Source organism: Emydura macquarii, unplaced genomic scaffold (assembly GCF_026122565.2).
Source record: "Emydura macquarii macquarii isolate MOO-44397 ecotype Brisbane River unplaced genomic scaffold, CSIRO-AGI_Emac_v2 contig_2422, whole genome shotgun sequence".
Classification (NCBI taxonomy): Eukaryota; Metazoa; Chordata; order Testudines; family Chelidae; genus Emydura; species Emydura macquarii.
In genome coordinates this window covers 41,250,791-41,275,052 of record NW_027132559.1, presented here as the reverse complement: position 1 = coordinate 41,275,052, position 24,262 = coordinate 41,250,791, and the positions used below count along the sequence as shown (strand labels likewise).

At 39.3% G+C, this 24,262-nt stretch overlaps 1 protein-coding gene across 1 annotated transcript in view; it reads left to right on the top strand.

Annotated features, from left to right (window-relative positions):
* Positions 1 to 24,262, top strand: part of PIP4K2A (phosphatidylinositol-5-phosphate 4-kinase type 2 alpha) — a 206,368-nt gene that overhangs the window by 86,734 nt on the left and 95,372 nt on the right. Inside the window, exons 2-3 of the mRNA XM_067562364.1 lie at positions 7,390 to 7,487; positions 8,603 to 8,699. Of these exons, the coding sequence (XP_067418465.1) occupies positions 7,390 to 7,487; positions 8,603 to 8,699 (195 nt within the window). The remainder of the gene's footprint in view (positions 1 to 7,389; positions 7,488 to 8,602; positions 8,700 to 24,262) is intronic.

The window sequence follows — 24,262 nt, the reverse complement described above, 5'->3', positions numbered from 1 at the left end:
GGAAGACGAGTGTCTGGCTGTGAGGGAGGCCACCCTGCTGCTTGGAGGTTGCCCCTGTACTCTCAGCTGGTGAGTGAATTAGTGAGGCCACAACAGCAGAGCTGCAGAGGGCTTCCTGCGCAGCTGTGGGGCCAGTAATAACAGATCTCTGCAAGCGCTGGGTGCAGGGGAAGCTGTGCTTGTGGATGGTTACCGATGGATATTTTTTCATTAATTTCAGTGTGTCAGGTGAAATCAATGTTTACCAATGACTAATGATTCAAATTGAATCCTGTCAAGCCTATTTGTACTGTACAATTAAAATCATTTGAAAATTAATTGTAACCCCCTTCTATTTCTGGGTTACTTGGGAGCCGGCAACACTCACCTGTGTGCAAAGGCGCCTAAGGTTGTTAACAGTAAAGGAGATCCTGAGTATTCCAGTGATGATGTAGGATAGGTGGGAATCCTCTATCCACCCCTCTGCTGCAGTCCTTTTACTTGTAACGGAATTTAAAACTGACGGTGCCTCTACCTGGCTGGCCCCTGTACACGCTCAATAGCGGGCCTTGGGAGCTTCTAGGACTAAACCTAGTCTAATAATTATAATAATCTGAGACATAGGTCTAATTTAAGAATTGCAATTATACAAACTAAACATCCAATATACTTAAATTAGAGTTAACACACCTTTACTTATCAAATTAAAGAAATATGGCATAACATACTGAAATTAAACATCACTATTATTTTAAATCCACAGGGGCAGTTGAATAACTCAATAAATATAGTATACAGTAATAAATGAAACTTGTCTAACTGGCATGTACACTGCCACTATTTACCCCACCTCCAGAGTGTACACTCCCCTAGAGTTCAGAACCTTAACCCCTTGCTTGCGTGGACACGCGTGAAGATCTGAAGAAGGAGACAGCGCTCTGTTGGTTCAGTGTACCAGTTCAGCCCAGTTATCAAGCTGGAGATTTGGAGTTGGCCCAACCAAATGTCAGCAGTCCTGGCCCTGCTTGAAGGGACTCTCTCTCTCTCTGCCTCTTCTCAAGCCCAGTCAAAGTCTCTCAGCAGTGCCCCTTCCTCTACAAGCCCTGCCCCAAAGAACGCGGGGGGGAGGAGGGAGGAGAGACACTCACACCACCTTCACTGCAGGCCCGGCTCAGTCCCTGCCCTGGCCTGGGCAATGCCACCAACTTCCGAAGCTCCCTGCTTGATCAAACCTCAGCAGACTCTCAGCAGGCAGCTTTGGGACTCCAGCAGCAGGCAGTAACCAGCAGCAGTCAGCCTGCAGCTTCCAGCCTTGGCTGAGCTCCACTGCAGCACCAAAATGGAGTCCCCCACATGCTTTTCTCTGACTCCCCGGAAGGGGAAGAGTCTCCCTCCTTTTTCCCCCAAGGCATCATGGGAGTTGTAGTCTCCCAGGATCTTCCCAACTGTAAAACTCCCTATTAAGTTCCAAGGCCCCTAAAGTACAGGGTGCCTACATAATATATAAAAGTCATCCTCCAGGGCTACTGCCTGGGGTTTATTTTCCTTAAAGAAGGTACAATTCTGTTAGTGAGTAGTTGACAGTGTTCTGTTTTAAATCATGAAAGAAAAAAAAATACAGCAAAAATTCACATTGTGACTGAAAAGAAGTCTGGACATATGCTTAATTTTAAGAGAGGGTGCCTCTCCCATTTCACTACAAATAGGAATAATTTTATTTCATTTATGCTCTAAATGATGTCTCTTGACTAATTGTAATTAAATTAATATATTTGGTTTTGAGTGGTTTTGCAAACAGGAATCTCTTCTTTCTTTTTCTCTGTGCACGAAGCCTGTATTAGTGCATCTTAATCAGCTTTTGTGGAAAATCATTATAGACTTGTGATTTCATTGCACTCAAGAGAAACAGTTAAGAAGAAAATGAATGTTTCATCAGTTTTATTTCATGATTTTGCCAGTGGAACAATCCCAACTATTTTATAAATTGTTTCGAGTTATAGCTGTTGTAATGCAGTTTTTAGTTTTAGCTGTTGGTATTGCACTCTTAACCTTGAAAATGACATTTTATTTCCTAATAGTTTTATGTTCTGTTTTCCCTTCTTTTTTATCTAATGGAATTTAAATCAATAACTCTTCTTTTCTTTACTTTCATGTGACCAAGGAGCATTGGTATAAGCACTACTCTGAGAGGCATGTATGTTTAACATCTGTGTAAAGGCACACACAAAATACTTTCAGAGGGGTAGCCGTGTTAGTCTGTATACAGCAAAAACAACGAGAGTTCTGTGGCACTTTAAAGACTAACAAATTTAATATTTGTAGACATAAGCTTTTGAGAGATTTCAGCTCTCTTCTTCAGATGCAGTAATAGAAGAAAAGAGCTGAAATCTCTCGAAAGCTTATGTCTACAAATATTAAATTTGTTAGTCTTTAAAATGCCACAGAACTCTAGTTGTTTTTACAAAATACTTTGTGACAGATCCCATATAAATATTACTTTAAATTCTGTGCCAGAGGTGGTCTTAAAATAAAAAGAGAGAATGAGAATGAACCTGTTATCCCAAAGTACAGGTTTGTCGTTGGTTTAAAACATGTAGAAGGCATAAAATATCTGAAGTTGATTGCACTATTAGGTGTCTTTAAAAGATGATTAATTGTTTTATTTATGTATTAGTAGTAAGTGAAAAAGTTAACAGCCCCCATTGTGACATAAGACTAAAAATTGACGGTATGTTAACTTTATTTGAGTTTTACTAGTTGTGTTCATATGAGCCTGAGGCCAGGTCTACACTACAGATTTCTGCCACCATAGCTGTGTTGGTCAGGGGTGTGATGAGATGTGATCCCTGACCAGTATAGCTGTGCCAGCAAAAGCTCACAGAGTAGACACAGTTATACTGGCAAAAAAGTGCTTTTGCCAGAGTAACTTGTTTCTCAGGGTGGGGAGTGGTCGCGGTAAAATAAACTATACCAATAAAAGCGTAGTTTTGCTATACAACAGTGTCCACATTAGGATTGTTTTGCCAGTACGGTATCTCGCATGCTATGCCAGCAAAACATTTCTGGTGTAGAAATGGCCTGATTCTGCACTCCATTTCACTGGTTTTATTTTGGCCTCTGAAGTGGTAATACAGCATCATAAAACAAGTAATAAAGTGGAGAATCAGGCCCTTTGACCCCCTGGTCCAGCCCTCCTGTATCGAGAGCTGCTTTATCTGTATGGTTCAAGTTTCCAGAGAGAGCTGATGACATGGCAACCCATTCTTTGTTGTATAGAGTTACAAAATTAGATAGGTCAAAACTAGCCTACAGAAAATATTAGTACCTGAAAATTAGATTTTGTGCTTGAAGGGTTTGTTAATTGATGGCCTGTACTGCTAGAAGGTGTCATTCCTTAGCTGAGACATTAAAGGTTACATTTGATTTTGTGCAGTTTTGTTGCACACGAAAAATCTGGAATAATTTTCTTGAAGAGACAAAGATAGCCTCAAATTATTGAGAACTGACTGTCATAAAGTCTAAGATGGAGTGAATCTTTTAAAAAAAAAAATCTGAGTCTTTTCTCAAATAAAATATTAAATCCCATTAGGTTGCATTCATGCCCTTTTCTGATGTGTTTTTCTTCATACTCTAGCAGAAGAGCTTGCTAGAAGGAATGTTTGTGAAAACTGTGAATTTTATGAGAGTTCTGGAGAAACTTTTATTTACATATAAAAAATTTTCTATTTCCACCAGACACCTGATTCTAAGAGTTACATGTATTCAGTCAGGGAACAGAAATGATACCATATGACCTATATATCCAATTAAAATTAAATCCAACACAGCTTGAATATCAGGTATCAATTTATCACACCATACTGCTCATGGACAATCTAGTATAGACCAAGACTTACTCATAGAAATTGTTCAGCAAATTAGAACAGTGAACAGATGAAAATTTGATAGTGTTCTGATAATTCATGAGTAAAAATGCTAAATTTGCTGACTAGATTTGTAAAGTAAATGGGTTACCTTTTTAAGATGTGTGCATTAAACATAATTAATAGTTCTTATTTTAATAAACTTAAAACACATAAGTATCAAGAAAAATTGAGTGTGTGCTCGACGTTGTTCGTGACCAGAATACAGACCTTATTGGTGCTGTTTTGACAGCATGTGGTTGTGCCTGCTTGAAGATCTGTTCTCCCTCATTCCAGGCAGCAGCCAAAATTTGACCTGTAGAGTGCCTGTCTTTTACTTGAAAGAACAGGACACTTTTAATACAGTATAACTAAAAGCTACCTAAAAGAGTAGGTAATTTCATGCAAGTAAATTTAAACATCCATGTTTATTAGATATCTATATTTTATTTTCTATATCATCCAGCTTTTTGTGTGATAGTTAAATATGTTCCTGTATCATTATTGAATCATTAGTGCAGGTTGTTCCAGTGAGAATTTGTTATGAAGAACAACGAAATCAACCAATGACTGCATATTAAATAGTAGTGAGTGCTAAATCAACAGTTTCTTGCTGCTTTTACTGGCCATTGTAGTTAATGAGTGTGTGTCAGTGATTTATTAGACTCTGTAGATGGTTTTTACAAGTAGGTCTTGAAAAAATTACCCAACGCCTACTAATATAGGGATTCTAAGACTGCTCATATTTCTGGGAGGAAGGAGCATTCTCCCTAGAACCTCTTGGATGCTGTGATATGTGCAGAGGGGTGCATCACTTTGCCTGTCCCCAAAAACTTTACTTTTGGTTCAGTTTCTCTGTTACATAACTTCAATGCCTATCTCTATAGTTGCTCAGAGCTTTCCAAAGCAGCAGTGGAGTAAAATTGATTGATTCTTATCAATTTCATTGCTGCCCTCAAGGGTCTGAGTAACTGCAATGAAACATGACAGGAGGAGCCCTGCTACCACTGGAGAAAGTTGTAAACAGGAGAGAGGCAATAGAGCTGTCTGGCTGCAGATTTAAGAAGTCAGCACTGCACTGATTTTCATTCACTTCACATTTGTAAGGGTTAAAAATATTAATTTTTATTTTGAGAAAAAGCTCAGTTTCTGGCAAGTTTCTGGCAAAAGTTCATGGCAAGTAGATATTTTTTAGGAACTGTTCACAAACCACTACTCTGATTCAGTGAAATCTTCCTGAAGAGTACCTCTCAGTGTGTGTAATATTTACAATGAAACTTCAGGAAATTAAAATCCTATATATTAGGTCATCTCCAGCCCAGTGCAGGATTATTCCCTGTTGGGCAAACTAAGGCCCCCATCCTGCATTTGTCTTCACGTGGAGGCTTTCCCATGTTTAGAACCTTGCTGAAGCCAACAATCCTATGCATGAGGACTATTAAACACTTGATTCATAAACAAAAATAGCCCATTTTCAGATAGTAGTTTATGTTGGACAGTTGTCAGAGACTGAAATTGTTTTTCCACTTGTTACAAGTTAAAACTTCTTGTTTCACTGAGAGCAACCAGTCCTAATTACTGTGTTTATTAAGTTGTGGTTCAAATACTGTGCAGGAAAATTTAGTAGATTAATAAGTACAACAAACATATATTTGTTTGCAAAAGGGGTGAAATACCTGTTGTTTTATTTTGATGTATGGAAAAAAATCACGTTTATTTTTAACATACATATTGGTAATGAACTTAAAGATGTGATAAGTGGGCATTTTTGAAATTTTAAATATAATTCTGAAACGTTCACTAGTTTAAAGGGATGCTATCAAGTCAAATTTGCCACAAGAATTTAGGCATTACTAAAACAACTTTATTAAAAAATTAAGACCATTAAATGTTTCTATTAATTTAAGAAATAAAATTACAGTGGAAACAGGGTAACCCAAATAGTCTTCCTCAGTGTTTGCATCCCAGGTGTAGCATGATTCAGAACTTGAAATTAACTAGGAACTGACTGACTGATTTTTGTTGTCCAGATAGGCAGGGCAAAAAGTAAGGTCCTAATTCTCCAATTTACCACAAGATGCACATATCCACTCTGATGCTAATTGAGACCTAAGTTAAATATATTATGTGCAGGATTGGAACCTAAATGAAATAAATATATAAAAACTTGACATTCTTTGTTTTAATAATAAATGGTGGTAGTAACATGGGCAAAGAAATTTGTTGTGTTTTTTGTTTGGTTTCTAATACTTTTAGCCTGACAATGTTCTTTTAAGCAATTGCTCTTTTTAATCTATATTTGGCTAGTAAAGAAAGATATCTTAGCTTTCTCTTATTTCTCTGCTCTTTTCCTTCCTACCACCACTTTTGACAAACGTATGAATGATGCTGGATAAATGAGACATATTCTACCACATAAAAAACAAAGAATGTCTTCACAGTTAAAAAGTGCAAGAAACATAAATGAGATCATTAGTAATATTATTAAATGATAACATGTCTGACTGGAGATAACTTCAGAAAGCTACTCAAATCATTTCTCGGTCCCATATTGCCTTCACAGCATTTCCAGGATCTGCTAACCCAGAAACGAAGGGCCAAGTTACCTCCGGGGAAGCTGCTTGTGCTATTGTTAGGCCATCACCTCAGCTCAAATCAGTATTATTGCCATCTCACAATCTTTGTTCTTAGCTCTTTCAACTCTTCATCCATTTTGGTGATATTAGTACTGCACCCATCAGATAATAATTGAAATTGAATTCAAACCCATATGTAATTGTCCTTAAAATATTCATTGCAAATAATGCTTAACCTGAGGTGTTTAAATGGTGGATTTAAACACCTCAGATGTTTAAGAAAAAATGTTTAAATCAAGGCATCTGTTTTCAATGAGGTTGCAGTAATGGGACTCAAGCACACATCAAGAGGAGAGGGGAGAGAATCTAGTTTATAGGTTGTAAGGGAAAGTAGTAATTGGTGTATGAAATTTGGCAAAACTTTGACAAATGATCTGGAGTAGAAAAATATCTCTGCCCAATAAACAGGAGCAGCATTTTCAGAGTTAAACACAATTTCAACTCTGATTTCACATTCTGATTGACATTCCTGAGAAGAAGTACTTTCCAAGAGTGCTTTGGAGGTTCTTGGCACTTACCACAATATAGATCATAAATGCTTTTCCTACTCTCTCCATCATGTCTGGGCCTCTGAACAAAGCACCATATAAAAAGCAATTACTGAAGATGCAACTAATGGCATCAGTCATTTTAACAATAATTCAAAGTAATGATGCCACTTTTAGTGATCAAACTGGACGCATGTAATTTTAAAATATCATTAATTTTTTCATCCAGAAAAATCTGAAATTGCGTTAGAATTTGTTTTCCTGAATTTACCACGTTTTAAACCAAACTAAATATACCGTCTTTAACATTAAATCATGTGTAGAAGGTATTTGTAAAGTGTCAGCAAAGCTAAAGTGTATAAAATGTTTTTCTCCCCCTTCTAGATCAATGAACTGAGCCATGTTCAAATCCCTGTTATGTTGATGCCAGATGATTTCAAAGCATATTCAAAGATAAAGGTGGACAATCACCTTTTCAACAAGTAAGTGCAAGTAACAATCCTTTGTAGAGGGGGATAAAACTCCTGGCAGTGATATTTTACCAAATTCTATAAACTCTGTTATTTTTCAATGGATTGTAGTAAAACTTTGCTGATTAAATTAATCCTGTGATAAACATAACCCTCTGTTATATTCTAAAAAGCAACAGCAGGGCCTACTGGGTTGTACTCTCTTGCCATATGGTATATTACCCATTAATATTTTATATATAGAAAATGGTTGTTCTCTTTATGATGAAAATATTTGTTTAGGTATTTTTAAATGCATAAATCTATGTGCAGTTATTTTTGATAAACAAAAAAAAGTTATAAATGAGAATTGAGGGTGGGATAAGGAGTATTTCAAAGCCAAATAAAGAATGTTCACCTTTTTATAATCCCTGATATGAAATCATATAAAATGTTCACAGTATTACCCCATTCTGTTATATGATAAACTATGGAATTAGTTGGAAATGTATTAGAATGACTTAGCAAAATAATGACTCAGTCATTTATTTTCAGCAATGTACATTAGTTGTGTGTTTCAGATGCAAAAGAATAGCATGTGCACTTTTATAAAGATGAAGGTTAAAAATATTCTAGAAAACGGAATAATTCCATTATTTTGTACTTCCTAATCTGTGGCAAAGTTCAAAGAGAAGTAGCAGCAATTACTCTTTCAGAGTATAACAGTAAGGTTAATGATAGGATTTTAAAGATAGTCTATCATTAAAGGAGTCCATGTTTTGTAAAAGCTTTGATGTTTCTCAGGTTTTTTTGGTGTCATAGTTGAATTCTTGTATAATCCAATTTAGAGTTTCTCCTAGAGAGCATTAGTAGGGCAAAGGGAAAATTGTTTCACTGTTTTTGAGTTTTTGATGTTAAGACTAGTCAAAATTGAGTATGTGTAGACTTCATCCAGTTCTTATGTAGCTGATTACTGAGCTCAATGTGTATGTTTATAAAAAAGAGAAAATAGTATGGAAACAATCCTGACCTGATATAGACTATAAATCTGTTCCGTCTCTGATTAGTACAAAAGTTTAAAGTATTATTGTCTTAAGTTATTTAGTCGAACATACATGTGAATTTCACTGTTTTTCATTCTATTTCAGAGAAAACATGCCAAGTCATTTCAAATTCAAGGAATATTGTCCAATGGTTTTCCGCAATCTGAGAGAGAGATTTGGAATAGATGATCAGGACTTTCAGGTAGGTTCGCTATCAAAATACCTGTGATGTACGATTCACAGTTCCTCTGGTTCTGAGCAGGAAAAAGTTAATTTGGGTAGAAGTCTGGCCACAGATGATCATTGGTTTATACTTCGAGAGTCTATGCCTGCTCATCCAGAGAAAAAATGGGCTTCTCTCATCCCTCTTAGTTATGATTAAGAAAGTATACTCCTGTCCTGTTCTGACTTTAAGATTGTCAGTGGCATAGTTGTGCTCATGCAAGTGCAGGAGCTATAGACCCACATGTTGAAATGATGAAGGTGGATTTTTTGTTTTTGTTTTGTTTTTGGAGTGGGTTGTTTTTTAATTATAAAACTCAGTGGAGGGGTTTGGAATCTGCTTAGGCATTTAATAATGGATCCAGGAGCAAAGCCCTAGTAGGGAGATGCCTGCTGGCTAGTCATCTGATGTAGACTATATTGAGGCAGAAAGAGAGTCTTGTGCTTCTTGATTGAAACTTGCTGAATTATGATGTTTTTAAGCAAAGTTTTCATTGAAACTTGAAGTTTAGATGAGAAGATTGGGATAACTTTTTTGCAAGCATTTTCTCAGAAGATTCGACCTGTTTCTCAATCCGCTATAGAGCTTGTCAAATTCTTCTGAATTTTGATTTAAAAAGAATCAGAGAAAACTTTCCATTTTTCGACCAGCTCCATAAGAAGGAAGACATTCTGTAATGTATTTGAGTTTAATATTTACATTCAGAAAGTTTCCTTGAAATTAACAGATCCTTCCATTGTTAAACTCATTAGGTTTTTGGTTTTATGTAGGTTTTTGGTTCATATTTGACTAATGGTGTTCCTTTTGACCAAGAGGAAAGTGGATGGTATAGCTGAGGGGACTTCCATGGAAAATATTCTGCCAGGAGCCCTCACCCATTTAGATTGGAGGGAATATAGCGCATACACCTCCAGTGACCACAGCTACAATCTGTACATTCTACTGGACAGAGGTGATCCCTTAAGTAGGCAGGTCCCAGGCTATTTAAGACTTTATAAGTCAAAAGCTATATCTTAAACTCACTTGAAGACAATAGGCAATCAATGTAGATCATGGAGCACCTGTATCATGTACTTGCAGTGAGATAGTCCACTTAATATGTGCGTCACCACATTCTTCAGTAGTAATGAAGCAAAGCTGACCTCATCTTGGTGATTACTAAAGATAATCAACCATCACAAAATGTGCAGTCTCTGTTCCATTACCTGGTTGAAATGTTACTATATGTGATCTCTATGTCCAGTCCAAACTAACCAGACCATACTGCATTTACTATATTGAATTTGTGAAATTAACTGATCACCAGCAATCTATAGACCAGGAAATTTTAGCGGAAAGTATTTGGTGAATAATTTCGAACAGCTAAGAAAATCAATAAAGTTATAAGATGTTTATGAAGGATTCTTGAACAGAAAGAGGCTGATTCAAATTATTTACTGTGAATTATTCATATAATGCTACTTGTTGTTTGTATTAAATTCTTTGTTAGTATTATGCTCTTAGAATTTAAAAAATAGAAAGTTCTATCTGCTGACTGTGCCATTCTAATGTTTCATTTGGCAAATATGGTTAACCTGTCCCCCATCCTAGATGAAGCTCACATTGAAACAGCTTCATTTTATTTATTACTTGTTTGTGCAGCTGAAGCAGCAACATTGAAGTCAGTGGAAATGTTCATAGCTTTGGGAATAGGGAATAGGAGTAGCTTCCTCCTGCTAGAGAACCAGTCCCAAATGACTTTTCCTTTGTGCCCCATAACCTCTGACTTGTATGTAAAAGTTTAAAAAAGAATAATAATTGCAAAACCTTAATGGAAGTAGATTATAAGAGAGGATGTATTCGCCATGTCTTTTCCAACAAAATTGCCAATTGATATTTAAGGGGAAGGTGTTTTCACAAATCCCACGCGAGCTATATATTACTTAGAAACAGCATCCTTTCTCCCTCCAATCAAAAAAAATGTACACACCTTAACATTACTATAACTGCCATGCCCCACATACTATTCACTGCAGCCTTAACTCTGCCCCCTACAGGTGCCAGCTTTCTATCACCTCCTTTACCAAACTACCCCCTCCCAATACAACACACTACTACACCAAACAGCCACAATTCAGCGTTGAGAGGGAGTAGTTTGGTAAAGGCATGTATGCAGGAGGGCAGATTGAGGCTGTGGTATGCAGTCTGTGATGTATAGTAGTTTGGTGGTAATGTTAAGGTTTGTGCCAGTGGATGGAGGAGAAGAGGGTATGTACTGTTAGCTGTGTGAATTTTTCATTTCTATGATCTTATGGCTTTGTGTCATGTATTTGTATACTATGTATGTGGCAACCCTAGATGCTTCACAAATAAGTTTTTTTGCATATTAATTATATGGTACTGCAGAGTTATGAACTATTATTCTTAATGGGAAACTAATGAGAGAGGAAGTAAATTGACCATCATGTTGATCATTAAGTCCCAAGCTACTAACTGATAAACTTATGAAGCCAAAACAGCAAATTGCACTCCTAGGGGAGGTATTTCTATCATAAGAGTAGATAGGGGACTTCTTAATGCACGCTCCATAATTGACCCCTTTAAGGTTTTGGAGAATTTAGATTTTCACCCCTGTTCTTTGGCAGAGATGGAAAGGGGTTGGTGCTCCAGAGAAAAAGAAGTGGGGTGGTTGTTACAGTTTAATAAATGGCATAGGCTAATGTTTGAAATGCTTTAGAAAATTAGGATAAAATCCAGTGTGTTCAAGGTGACAGTTGTCATAGCAATATGTATATAATGATAACAAAAATTTAACAAGGTGCAAAATGACCATATTTTCAAAGTCAAAAACCAGGACACTTCTGTGGCAACATTTTTCAGAGTTACAAAATAGTCATACAAAAGGCCTTTAAAAAATGCAAGCTGGTGTCAGTATGCCTTTTTCTGATTCAGTAACAACCGAAGCGTATTATTTGAAGTGAAATACTTTTTTTTCCTTTTACTTAGTGTTCTGAATGTATGCAGTGTTGTTGTAGCTGTGTCAGTCCCAGGATATTAGAGAGACAAGGTGGGTAAGGTAATATCATTTATTGGCCCACCTTCTCTCTCAGTATTCTGAATAAATTTATAGTGAAACATTGAACAAGTGTAATTAACATTCACTTTGATCAAAAGAGCCTTAATGGTATACTATATACACTTACTCAACTTTTTTTTTCACTCCACTCCAAACAGTTTATCACACTGACTGTTAATTCTTCTTCAAGTGCTTGCTCATGTCAATTCCAAGTAGGTGTGTGCGTGCCGCATGCACAGTTCGCCAGAAGGTTTTTCCCCTAGTGGTACCCATAGGGTTGTCTCTAGTGCCCACTGTAGTCATGCCTTCATGGCACCCTATATAGGTCCCTGCTGACTCTCCATCTTTTCAGTTCCTTCTTACAGCCTGTGACAGTTGCTGGAACCTTGCTTTTGGTTTGCATTTGCTTTGCCATTGTTCTCCTAGGAGTACCTGTAAAATAGCTGTAAAAAGTTGTTAATTAGTAGTATAATTTTAGAGTAGGATAGTTACTGCTTATCGGTTTTGTTTCCCTCTCCCCATCTTGGGGTGCAGCATGCCTGGCTTCGAGCCCTGTGGGTCCTGTAAGAAGCCTATGCCCAGGGACGATCCTCACTCATCCTGCCTGAAGTGCTTATGAGAGTCTTGCCAGCGGGATTGTTGTAAGATTTGTAGAGGCTTCTGCCCTAGAACCCAAAAGGAAGGAGCCAGAGATTTAAATTCCTGTTAATGGAATCAGCCCTCCATCCATGGAGCAGGGCCTGGTGGACCAGAGACTTTTCACTTTCCTTGCGAAGTGTGCCAGCATCGGTAAGGGAAGCAGCGCAGAGGCAGGACTCCACACTGAGAGATTTCCGGCACTGGCATGCCTCCCTGGCACCGAAAGACTTGATGCATGGAGAGACATGGCCCTGTTCCCATTCCCCAGTGCAGTGCAAGAAGCAGAAAAAGACGGGCAGGAGTTGCTCACCAGTGCGAAGGTCATCGGCGCGCAAGGGCTTGAGCAAGGTGCGATCCACGTCGGGACATTTAAGCCACAAACCCGCACGGAGACAGACAAGAGGAGGAGTTACAGCTTCCCTCCATGCCTGAAACATTTGAGGATGCGAGGGAGCTTCTTGAGGATACAGTCCCACTGCTCCCACCGAAGTGGGACTGGGACCAAGAACCGGCACCGAGAAGACCGTGGTGCCGTCAAAGGGCAAACCTGCCATATGGCGAGATCATGCTCCCCATGACCACGAGGAGCTACTTTGCATGGTGGCCCAGAATATGGGCCTCCGGGCTTGAAGGTTGTAGATGGAGCAGACCCTATAGTGGACATTCTGGACCCAGAGGGGTCCCTCTACAGTTGCTCTGTCACTAATTGACTATCTGAGAGACCACAAAGTCCTTGTGACAAGCACCTGCCTCTCTACCTCCTGCAGAGAAGGTAGAGAGAAAGTACTTTGTGCCTTCAAAAGACCACGAGTACTTCTACACCCACCTTCCTCCAGTTTCACTTGTGGTGGCAGCTGCCAATGAGCATGAGAAGCAAGGTCAATGAGGCCCCATGCCAAAGGGTAAGGATGCCAAGAAGTTGGAGCTCTTTGGAAGGAAGATGTGCTCCACCAGGGGCTCCAATTTCAGATTGCAAATCAACAGGCCATCCTCAGCAGCTATGCTTTGAATTCCTAGCAGTCCATGGAAAAATTCATGGAGTCAGTACCACCAGACTTCAGGACTGAATTCACTGCCATGGTGAAGGAGGGTAAAGTGGTGACAAAGACCCGGCTTCAGGTGGCCCAAGACGAGGCAGATGTAGCAGCTCAGACTATGGCTTTGGGGGTAGCCATAAGAAGGAGCTCCTGGCTGCAAACCTCCTGCACAAGGTCCAGCTAACAATCCAGGACCTACCATTTGCAGACCCAGCCTTGTTCTCATTTCAAACTGACTCCAAGCTGCAGAGCCTGAAAGATTCACGAGCCATGCTAAAGTCACTGTGTTTGCATAACTGGCACTCCAGAGGAAACATTTCAAGCAGCAGCCCATGTCTTGGTTCTACTAAGGCCAGCCAAGGCAGGATCCCAATCTCAGAAGAGGCAGAAAGAACAGGAGGATGACCTCATAACCATCTAACCAGGGCTCTGGACAAGCAAGGCAATCCGCAGGGTCCAAGCAAAACTTTTGAGGTTCTGCCTGAGGATGGTGCACCAGTCAGTGTCTCAGATCCACCCCCCTTTTATTTTTGGACTGACTATCCCACTTCTACCATGCATGGTCCCAAATCATGTCTGATCCTATGCACAGTGAAATTGGGATACTCACTCCAATTTTCATCTCTCCTGCCTTCCCATCCCTCTTCAGGGACCACCGCTCTCATGAGCTACTTCTTCAGCAAGAGGTGCAAGCTCTTCTGAGAATAGGAACAATGGAAGAGGTCTCTTGGGAGCTAAGGGGAAAGGGATTTTACTCCGATTATTTCCTAATCCTAAGAGCCAAAGGCAGATTTCGTTCCATTCTCTGCCTGTGAAACCTCAACAGATTCATGAAGAAGCTAAGATTCCGCATGGTCTCCTTGGCCTTCATCGTTCCATCTCTGGATCTGGGCAATTGGTATGCTGCCCGCAACTTGAAAGATGCATACTTCTACATAGTCATCTTCCTGGGTTTCTCCGATCTGTAGTCAGTCAGACCTATTACCAGTTTATGTTCCTGCCCTTTGGTCTGTATGCAGCCCCTTGGGTATTCACCAAATGCATGGTGATAGTCGTGGCATTTTTGAGAAATGGAGAGTACAAGTGTATCCTTACCTCAACTACTGGTTAGTCAAAGAATGCACCAGAGCTCAGGTGCAGGCGGATGTGAGGCTAATAAAGTCTACCTTCGACAAGTTGGGCTTTATGAGCAACAAACAGAAGTCGACACTCACGCCCGCCCAGTGGATATAATTCATCAGGGCAGTGCTGGACTGTGAAGCTTGTTTTCTGGCTCTTCGGGACATCATAGAAGATTTAAAATGTTATCCCCATACCACTCAGAATTACCTAAAGTTGCTGGAGCACATGGTGGCATGCACTTACGTTGTTATTGTAAGACTATGCCACAGGCCATTACAAGTGTGGTTAGCCTTGGTTTACCATCCAGCTCAGAACAACATGAACAAGGTAGTCTCGCTCCTCCCTTTTGGTGTTAGAGACCCTAGACTAGTGGTGCAACCCTCACATTATATGTGGAGGAGTCCCCTTTTCGGCACCCCACCCCTCACTATGTGTGGTGACAGATGCCTCAGCTTTGGGTTGGGGAGCTCATCACCTAGGAGAGCTGAGGACCCAAAGTCTTTGGTCCCAGGCAGAGCTCTTAATTCACATCAGTGTGAGGTTAGCTGAGGGTAGTGCGCCTGGCTTGCCAAGCCTTCCAAGGTCATCTAAAGGGCAAGATAGTATCAGTCCTAACAGACAATACAACAGCAATGTTTTATATAAACAGACAGGGTGGAGCTCGCTCCTAACCCCTGTGCCAGGAAGCCCACAGACTATGGGGCTTCTGCATTGCTCGATCAGGACATTTGGAAGCATCCTACCTGCCTGGAGCTCAGAATGCACTGGCAGACAGCCTCAGCAGGTCCTTCCTCAGTCATGAGTGGTTGATCTGCTCAGATGTGTTGAGCAGTGTCTTCCATCGGTGGGGTGTTCTCCACATGGACTTATTCGCCACAAGACTCGACAGGAAGTGCCTGCGGTTCTGCTCCTTCCAGAATCACAGCCCGAGGTCCATCATGGAAGCCTTCCTCATACCGTGGATTGGCCAACTGTTCTACACCTTCCCACCTACCCCGCTCATCCACAGAGTCCTGTTGAAGATCAGGCAGGAAAAGTCTGCTGTGATTCTGATAGCCTCTGCTTGGCTTCGCTAGCATGGGTACACCACACTTCTTGATCTCTTGGTGGACACCTCAATATTTCTTCCTCTACTCACTGATCTGATTTCTCAGGAGCATTGCAACTTCCAACATCCCAGCCTTGAGTCACTACACCTCATGGCATGGAAGCTCCATGGCTGAATCCCTGGAGCTAGCATGTTTGGAACTGGTTAAGGAGGTCCTCCTCGGCGGTAGGAAACCCTCCACTAGGGCCACTTTCCTAGGTAAGTGGAAGAGGTTTTTGGTCTGGGATTCCCAAAAGGACACCCAGCCCACATTGGCATCAGTTCTGACGATTCTGGACTATTTGCTACATCTCAAGCAACAAGGGCTATATTTGTGTCATCAATTAAAATCTGCCTAGCGGCCATTTCAGCATTCCATTCTGGGATAGCAGGTTGCTATCTTTGCTAACCCATTGGTTGGGTGTTCCCTAAAAGATTTGTACACTCTGTACCCACGTATGCACTTGCCAGTTCCCAAATAGGATCTGAACTTTGTTCTCTTAAGGCTGATGGGATCACCATTTGAACCTCTAGCAATGTGCTTGTTTTTCTACCTATCCTGGAAGGTGGCCTTCCTAGTTGCCATAATTTCCACCAGGAAGGTATTGGTGCTCACATCAGAACTACCCTATACAATTTTCTTCAAGTTTAAGTTTCAACTTCACTCTCACCCAGATTTCCTTCCAAAGGTGGTTTCCCAGTTCCATGCAAACCAGGATATATTCCTTTTGGTTTTCTATCCTTAACCTCACGCTAAGAGTCGGGAGCATAGACTGCATTCGCTGGATGTCAAGCATGCCTTGGCCTTTTACATTGAAAGAACCAAACCATTCAGGAAAACAACCCAGCTCTTTGTAGCAGTAGCAGAAATAATGAAGCGGCTACCTATTTCTTCATGGATTTTGTCATGGATCACTTCATGTATCAGGACTTGTTACAAGTTGGCACATGTACCTGCCCTGGCGATAACAGCCCATTCCAGGAGGATGCAAGCGTCCCGTGCAGCATTCCTGGGCCAGGTTCTGATCCAGGACATTTGTAAAACGGGGACCTGGTCATCCATTCACACTTTTACCACTCACTATGCTATTACCCAGCATGCCAGACATGATGCCACCTTTTGGTAGAGCAGTGCTTCAATCAGCAGATCTTTGAACGCCTACCCCTCCTCCTACGGTTTAGCTTGGGAATCACCTACTTGGAATTGACATGAGCAAGCACTTCAAGAAAAACGATTACTAACCTTCTGTAACTGTTGTTATTTGACATGTGTTGCTCATGTCCATTCCAAGACTCACCCGCCTGCCCATCTCTCAGAGCCAACCGGCAAGAAGGAACTGAAGAGGCAGAGGGTCAGCAGGGCCCTATATAGGGTGCCATGAAGGCACGACTCCAGGGGACACTAGCGCCAATCCTATGGGTACAAGGAGGGGAAAAACCTTCTGGCGAACTGTGCATGCGGCACGCACATACCTACTTCGAATGGACATGAGCAACACATCTGGAAGAACAACAGTTACAGAAGGTTAGTAACATTTTTTCCACTGGACTGTTTGTTCCTGGTAACCACAGAGAAGGGCTTACTCAATATAATGGTTCATCTTGAACAAACACTTATTTTATCAAAAAAAATTATAAATACTAAAAACCCAGGACATTTCAGGTGTGCTGCAGGAAGTTCCCTGGACACCAGGACGTTGTAAGTAGTGCTGGGCCTATCACAATAGAACTAGGATGTGATCATTTTAATGCTATAGCTCTGATGATTTTTAAAAATATACTAAACAAGAGAAGGTATTGCCCTCTGGGAAACACACCTATTTGATCATGGGACATCCTGCTTCAAACGATCTTTGACAGAGCCTGTATGTCTCTCAGCTCTCTCTTGGGGGGAGTTACTATATTGTTCATGGTGTGTGAAAACAAACAAGAATTTATAGTAGATGTTTGAGGGTTATAACCTATGACATTTGTATTCAGAAAAGACTACGCTGACATTTAAGTGCTGAATTGTGATTTTTATCTAGAAAATCTTCACATTAGTCACTCTTCAGAATCATCATTTGTACACTAGAGGACATTTAAATTGAATTAGACAATAAAAACATCTAAAATTTCAAAGAAAGGTAACACTCAAATTGAATACAGAGGAAATTGGCTTATTTACTTATTCTTATTTTTTGTTGTTGTTTGTATTGTGGTAGCACCACCAGTCATTGTCTATCCCTTGTGCTACTCACTCTTCAAGCACATAACATATCTGTCCCTCAGAGCTTACTTTCTTGATGGGTATCTGACATCTGTTGTGTCCTAATATAAAATCCCACTATAAAAGAATACAGATTATTTTTTCTCTCCAACAATAAATTGCTTAAGATAATGCAAAAGAGACATGTAGAGGGTGTATAATTCCAATAAATTGCCCAATATGCTCTAGAATTCTCTCTAAATAATTTTAGATTTAATTTTTTAGCTCCTAGGCTTTTCAGGGCAGGATTTTTGTTTTACTGTCCAAAGCTGAACATATCAATGCTACACAAATGATAATTGATGGCAATCAACTTTTCTGCAGTGAGATATAACTTTTTTAGGGAAAGTGAATTTCCTTACATTGTTAAAGGAGCATAATGAAATCTTCATGAAGGCAAACTACTTAGAGATTCGTACAGTGGGCATATGCTAGGAGGCATTTAAATTCTCTGTAGGAGAATTCCTATTGAGTTTTCAACACTTAAAATATTTGTGGAAGTTGCTTTGTGCTTGAAATCTAAATTGGGCCAATGCAGAGCATGAGAGAATTCTGTAAAGCTAGAATTAAATCTCATATTAACCTGAAGTGTTGTGAAGGATCTTGAGGTAGAGGGTATATGAATATAGAAATAAAGTTTGGCCAAAGTGTCAAATAGAGATTTTGTAGCAAAGCTAATACTTCAAACTTAATATGCTGACAGCAGATCCCACCAAGATATATGCAATATTATTGTTTTATATAGTGATCTGTGATCTTGAACAACTACAGTGGTGGGAATTCAAGTATATTTTAACCGATTAAATCTTCCCCCACCTAATTAGCAATAAGCCACATTGGCCAGCCTCAGAAAGTGAATTCAGGGATACCATATTCCCAATGGAAAGATAAAAAGCCTTAGGCGTGAGCTGACTTATGATTTAATTATTTTTAAAACACAAACTGCCACTTTTACTTTCAGTAACATATTGTGAAGCCTTTGAGGAAGGTTCACGTCCTAAGAGGAGCCATATCATTTGTATTTAAATCTGAGAGAGATCTCCACCTTGTCATTTTATTCCCCATTTTCCCTTCTAAATGACTTCAAAATAGTAGCTAAAATACTGATGGGTTAAGAGACGTCTTCCAGAAATAATCATCTGTGACCTATCAGAATTTGTCCAGGACTGAGAATTTGAAAAGGCTGTTCATCTTACTAGTGTGGTCCTGTTCACTAGCTGAACACATTATACTATGGAGCAAAAGCAAGAGTCTGCCAATTCATTAATAGTAGAGGCATTTTCTCTCTTAAAGGTATCCTCCAGGGTAGTTCTCTTTCACCCCTTCTATTCCAATTTTTAGAGAGACCTTGGCTCATTTAATGTGAAATGTCCCATTGAGAGGGAGGTTCCAACTTGGTAAAGAAAGGGATGTAATACCTTATTGCAGATTTTTCTACTTTATGCTTCAGATTCAACAAAGTGCTCCAATGAGCGTTGCTGTTTATAAGGAGTGTCCGGCATTCAGGTCTGAGAATAAATTGGGAGAAATCTAGTATTTTCATTGAGAGAAGAGATTATGGAACAGATGAGTGATTTACTCTAGATAAGTTTAAATACTTGGAATATGGTTCACAAGAAAGGAATCCCAATTAACTTTGAACAATGTCATCCCATTACAGAGCAAGATAGGACTAATATAGACAAATTGGCCCACTTACCTCTTTCATTAATCAGACATATCAGTGTAATTAAAATGAATGTTCTTCCCAAATGTCTTTGTTTTCAGAGTCTTCTGCAGATATCCTTGATAAATTGTTCCAGAGGATAGATAGAATTTATTCATAAGGAAAGATAAAACACCCAGAGTAAGTCTAAAAATAACTCTTCTACCTCATGAAAAGGGCGGGGGTTGGAAGTGCCATCTCTTAAGCTGACTGTGGCCCAGTTTATAATGCTTATGACAATGTAGCTTCAGGAGAACAAGGATTCTTCACTTCATAAAATAGCTTGTGAACTAATTAGCCCATAGGCACTAAGACATATCTTTTGATCTGATCCCTAGGAGGAATTGAGGCCTCATAAAATACAATGCTGTTCACACAACCCATGCAATCTGAATTTAAAGTCTTAAAGTCCCAGGGAATCTCTCCCCTGTGGATTCTGTTTCACAGTCCATATATGGGTGAAAGTCCTGAAGGCAGTCATTTCTTGCAGTGGGATGAGCTAGGAATTATGACAGTTCAGGGTCTATATAACAGACTCCTCTTTCCTTGAAGCAGCTAAAGCCAGCTATCATGTCCCTAGATCTTTCACAGGTTTCTCCAACTTACACATTTTATTATGGAGGAGATGAAGTCTAGGTTTTCTGGTGAGCCAAAATTTAACTCAAAGTTCCATAGCTACTGATGGTTCTAGTTTTTAAAAAGTTACTAATTTAATATAAACAAAGGGCTGGAAAGGAGAACTAAAACTAAATGGGAGGAAAACTTGAATGTACAGTACTCAGTGCAACAATGGAGTGATAGTTATGTACAAACAAAAATCATATAAATCAGTGCAAGACTGAGACTACTTCTCATCAATTTAATCATCCTAGCAAGGCTGCACAAAATACATGTTAGTTTTGACAAATAAGTGCATGAAGCTGGGATTTGTTATGGGAATGTAGAAAAGTTCAAATATTCTTGAGCACAATCTCACATCCGTTAGGAGAGATACTGAAAGTGAGGACTAATACTACTTTAGATATGTCTTTCGAACCACTTATCCAAATAAAGTATCAGACAAATTTTCTAGAAGTTGCATTCTTCATAGTCAGACTTTGTATCATGGGTCATTGGTACAAAGTTTCAATACCCTCACTGTGTGAAGGAACTTATCAGATTGATATTTCCTTGACCTTGGGGGAAAAAACACTATGAAATATTAGATAAAATTGTCAATCCTTGAAAAAAGGCATAATTAATATGTGGACCTGTCACGATGAATGAAGCAGTCTAGCCTAGGATAAGAGATGTGGATCTTTTGTTAGAAAATAAATCAGTAGGATTCTGATCTTTTTACCTACTGATAATGAGCAGCTATATATGTTATGTTGATATGTAATTACTGTGTCCTAGTCTTAGTAGCCTTTTGGCTCAGTTCCTAAGATAACCGCTGAGATACATGTTGAAAATTTCTAATAAAATAACTTAAAATGTATAAATATAATTATGCCCTGCTCCTCTACTTTTTTACTAGCTCTGCCTCCTGCTACTTCAGGTGACAATTTATGCTTCAGAGGCTAATTTTTTTTTCCTATTTGGAAGCTTGAATAGCGGTTTAATTTCAGCTGGTGCTGCCATATCTCTGAAAGGCAGCCTGAAGTACTTATTCCTAACTGCTCGGGATATTGGAGGAATATGAGAAATAAAGGAATGTGACTTTCTCTGAATTTTGATAATTAGTTTCCACTTTTCTTTTTGCTCTCTCAGCCCCCCAGATGGACTCTCCTGTTTTTATTCTCCTATCCCCTTTGCAACTGTTAGTTCAGATACTGTCCTCATTGTCAGTTCCCTCTGAGGCAGTGTGGCTGAACTCAAGAGCCTCCTGCAGTAGAATAGGAAGTGCTCAACTCTGGACTTCAGCACAGCATTTAATCTCTGAGTGGTGACTCATTTTTGCAATGTTCCCTACCTTATCAGTGGGTCTGGTGGTCCAGTGATATTAGAGTGGTATTTTGGAGGAAGGTGAGGCTGAGCTTGTCACCATCTTCTCCGTTGCCCTCAGACTTCACCCTGATTTCACTAATACTGATTTCAGGTTAAGAATAATAAATACAGAAAATAAAGTGATGTGAGATGGCACTTGACAAATCTGGTTTTCAGGGCTGAGCCATAGGTGGCTTTTGTGTACCGGTGGTTACCAAGTTGCGGTCAGGACATGCATAGTGGGGTCGGGGTCGGGATACCAGGAAGTCAGGATCAGGCACCAAGATTCAGTTGGGATTGCAAGTAGTGGAGTCGAAGATGAACTGGAGTGAGAAGTTAGGGTCTAGGGTTCACAGCAAGACAAGGTCTGGAGCAGAAGCAAACAGGCCATCTGCATTTTTGCTCAGAGAGTTCCCTATGATGGCTTTCAATACTCAGTCTCTAATATGAGTTGCAACAGATGATGGAATATTTAATCATTATTCCTAGCTCACGCACTAGAGACCTGGTTCTTTTACCAACTCAGTACCCTCTGAGCCTTGTTAAAGTGGAAAGGAATTCTACCTCTGAATTATCTATCCTACGCCTAATAGTGTAATTTATTGTCAGTGCTGTCCTCTAAATCAGAGGTCTTTCCCAACCCCTTTCTCTTATTTTCCTCCTTCATTTCCATCCTTTCTTTGCTGTAACAGTAAACTTCATTTTGTCATCTTCATAGGCAATCAATGTAGAAGACATCTGCCAAAAGAGGTAGGAAGCTTACTTATAAGATAAACACATTGGGTAAAATTCTGGCTCCACTAAAGTCAATAGCAAAACTCCCTGTGACTTAAATGGGGCCAGTATTGCTCCCACTGATCCTGTAGCATTCCTCGTGCTGACTGGCAGGGAGCAAGGGACGGATCTCAGAACCCATGCCTGATTCTCCTCATAACCATGAACTGTGAAATCACTAGGCTGACATAATGAGCTTCAGTTTTAGTCATCGTGTTTTGAGTACAACAGTATGTTGTACTCAAACGTACTGCAGCAGGCATATTACCTAAGCAAAGCTGACCCGTGTGGACTCCAAAAACAATTTACATATTGTTGGGGCTTGATTTTGATCTCAGGTACATAGTTGCATAATCACAGAATATCTTGTAAAGTTAGTTCTTCTGTTTGTTCATTTTAGCATTGTGTGTTTGCTTGAATGAGATTAAACTGTATCAGAGACTAGCATTTCTTCTCAGTACTTCTGGCCAGACCTCATGTGTAATTCCACTGAAAGTGAAAAATTTAGATCATAGTGAGTACAATGCCATTCAGTCAATTCCATTTAAAAGATTAACGTCATACTATTTTTCTAAATCTCTCCATGTTTCATCACAAGCAGCTAGAATTTTCTTCTCCTTGTAGAAAAAGCTGCTTTTCTGTGATAATTTTTATTGACTTCCTTTTTACTTAATAAAGTATTTGTACTGCATCCAACATGTAGCTTAAAAGTTTAAAGTGTTGAGAGACATAATCTTGAGTCTGTTATAGAGGTAGCAATTATTAAACAATGACATTTTCATGAGATATAGAAAAGAGTAAAGATTGGAATGAGCTAGTTAAACTGACCTTTAAATCTCCTCACTTTCTTTGAGACTTTGGCTAATCCTAGACCTCACACTGTGAAGATAAACATCCTCACTGTGAATTTATGGGAAGGGAAGGAAGAGCTGCACCAGCAGTTCTATATATATAAGATTAAAGCAGTATTTTGCCAGTTGTAAATGTAACTTTTCAGTGTAGAGTAAACCTCATCTCTCCTACTCTTTTGTGGAGGAGGGAATGGAGGTCCCACTTTTTCCCCACAAGAAGAATAACTTTATTTGAAACAAGTAGATCCAAATAAATATCTAACTTGTGTGGTACAAAATTGTTCAGTGTTGGCAACAGAGTTTTTGAGGTGTTGAAGTTACTTCCTTTCTTTATTATCTGGCATTAGGATAATTAACATTAGTGTATTAACATTTTTAATTAAATGAAGCTGCGTCTGTTATTGATTAACTTGTGGCTCCTACTGTATCTGAAAGTCTTACTAATGTGAAATATAGGAATAGAGAATTAAAGCTGCAAAATGTAAAATGGGTGTTTCATAGACCGACCTGCTTGTTGCTGCATATAATAGGGTTTTCAAGAAGTAGGTGGCTGTGTATCTGTGCTTTAAGAGTCTAATTCAAAACCATTTTAAGAAGGCAAAATAATGCCAAAATGATGTTGCCATCCAGGGCGCAATAATGTAAAAGCTGATACCGGATTCAATTGACAATTATATTCCTATCCTTTAATTTTTTTAATGCAATCAACATGTTTTGATGGAAAATAGATCTTGTCAAACAAACCTGATTTCATTCTTGATGAGATAAATTTGTTTGCTAAAACTAATTGCATAGAGGTAATAAACTTAGACTTTTGTAAGATATTTGACTTAATACCACATGACTTTCTGATTAAAAATTTAGCACTGTACAGTAGAGTGTATTAAATGGCTTGAGAACTGACTGACCGGTCTCAAAAAGTATTTGTCAATGAGGAATCATTTGAAGGGGGTATTTCTAGTTGGGTTCTGCAGGGAATAAGTCTGACACTATTCAACATTTTCATCGGTGAACTGAACGAAAATGTAAAATCACTGCTGATAAAATTTGTGGATGAGA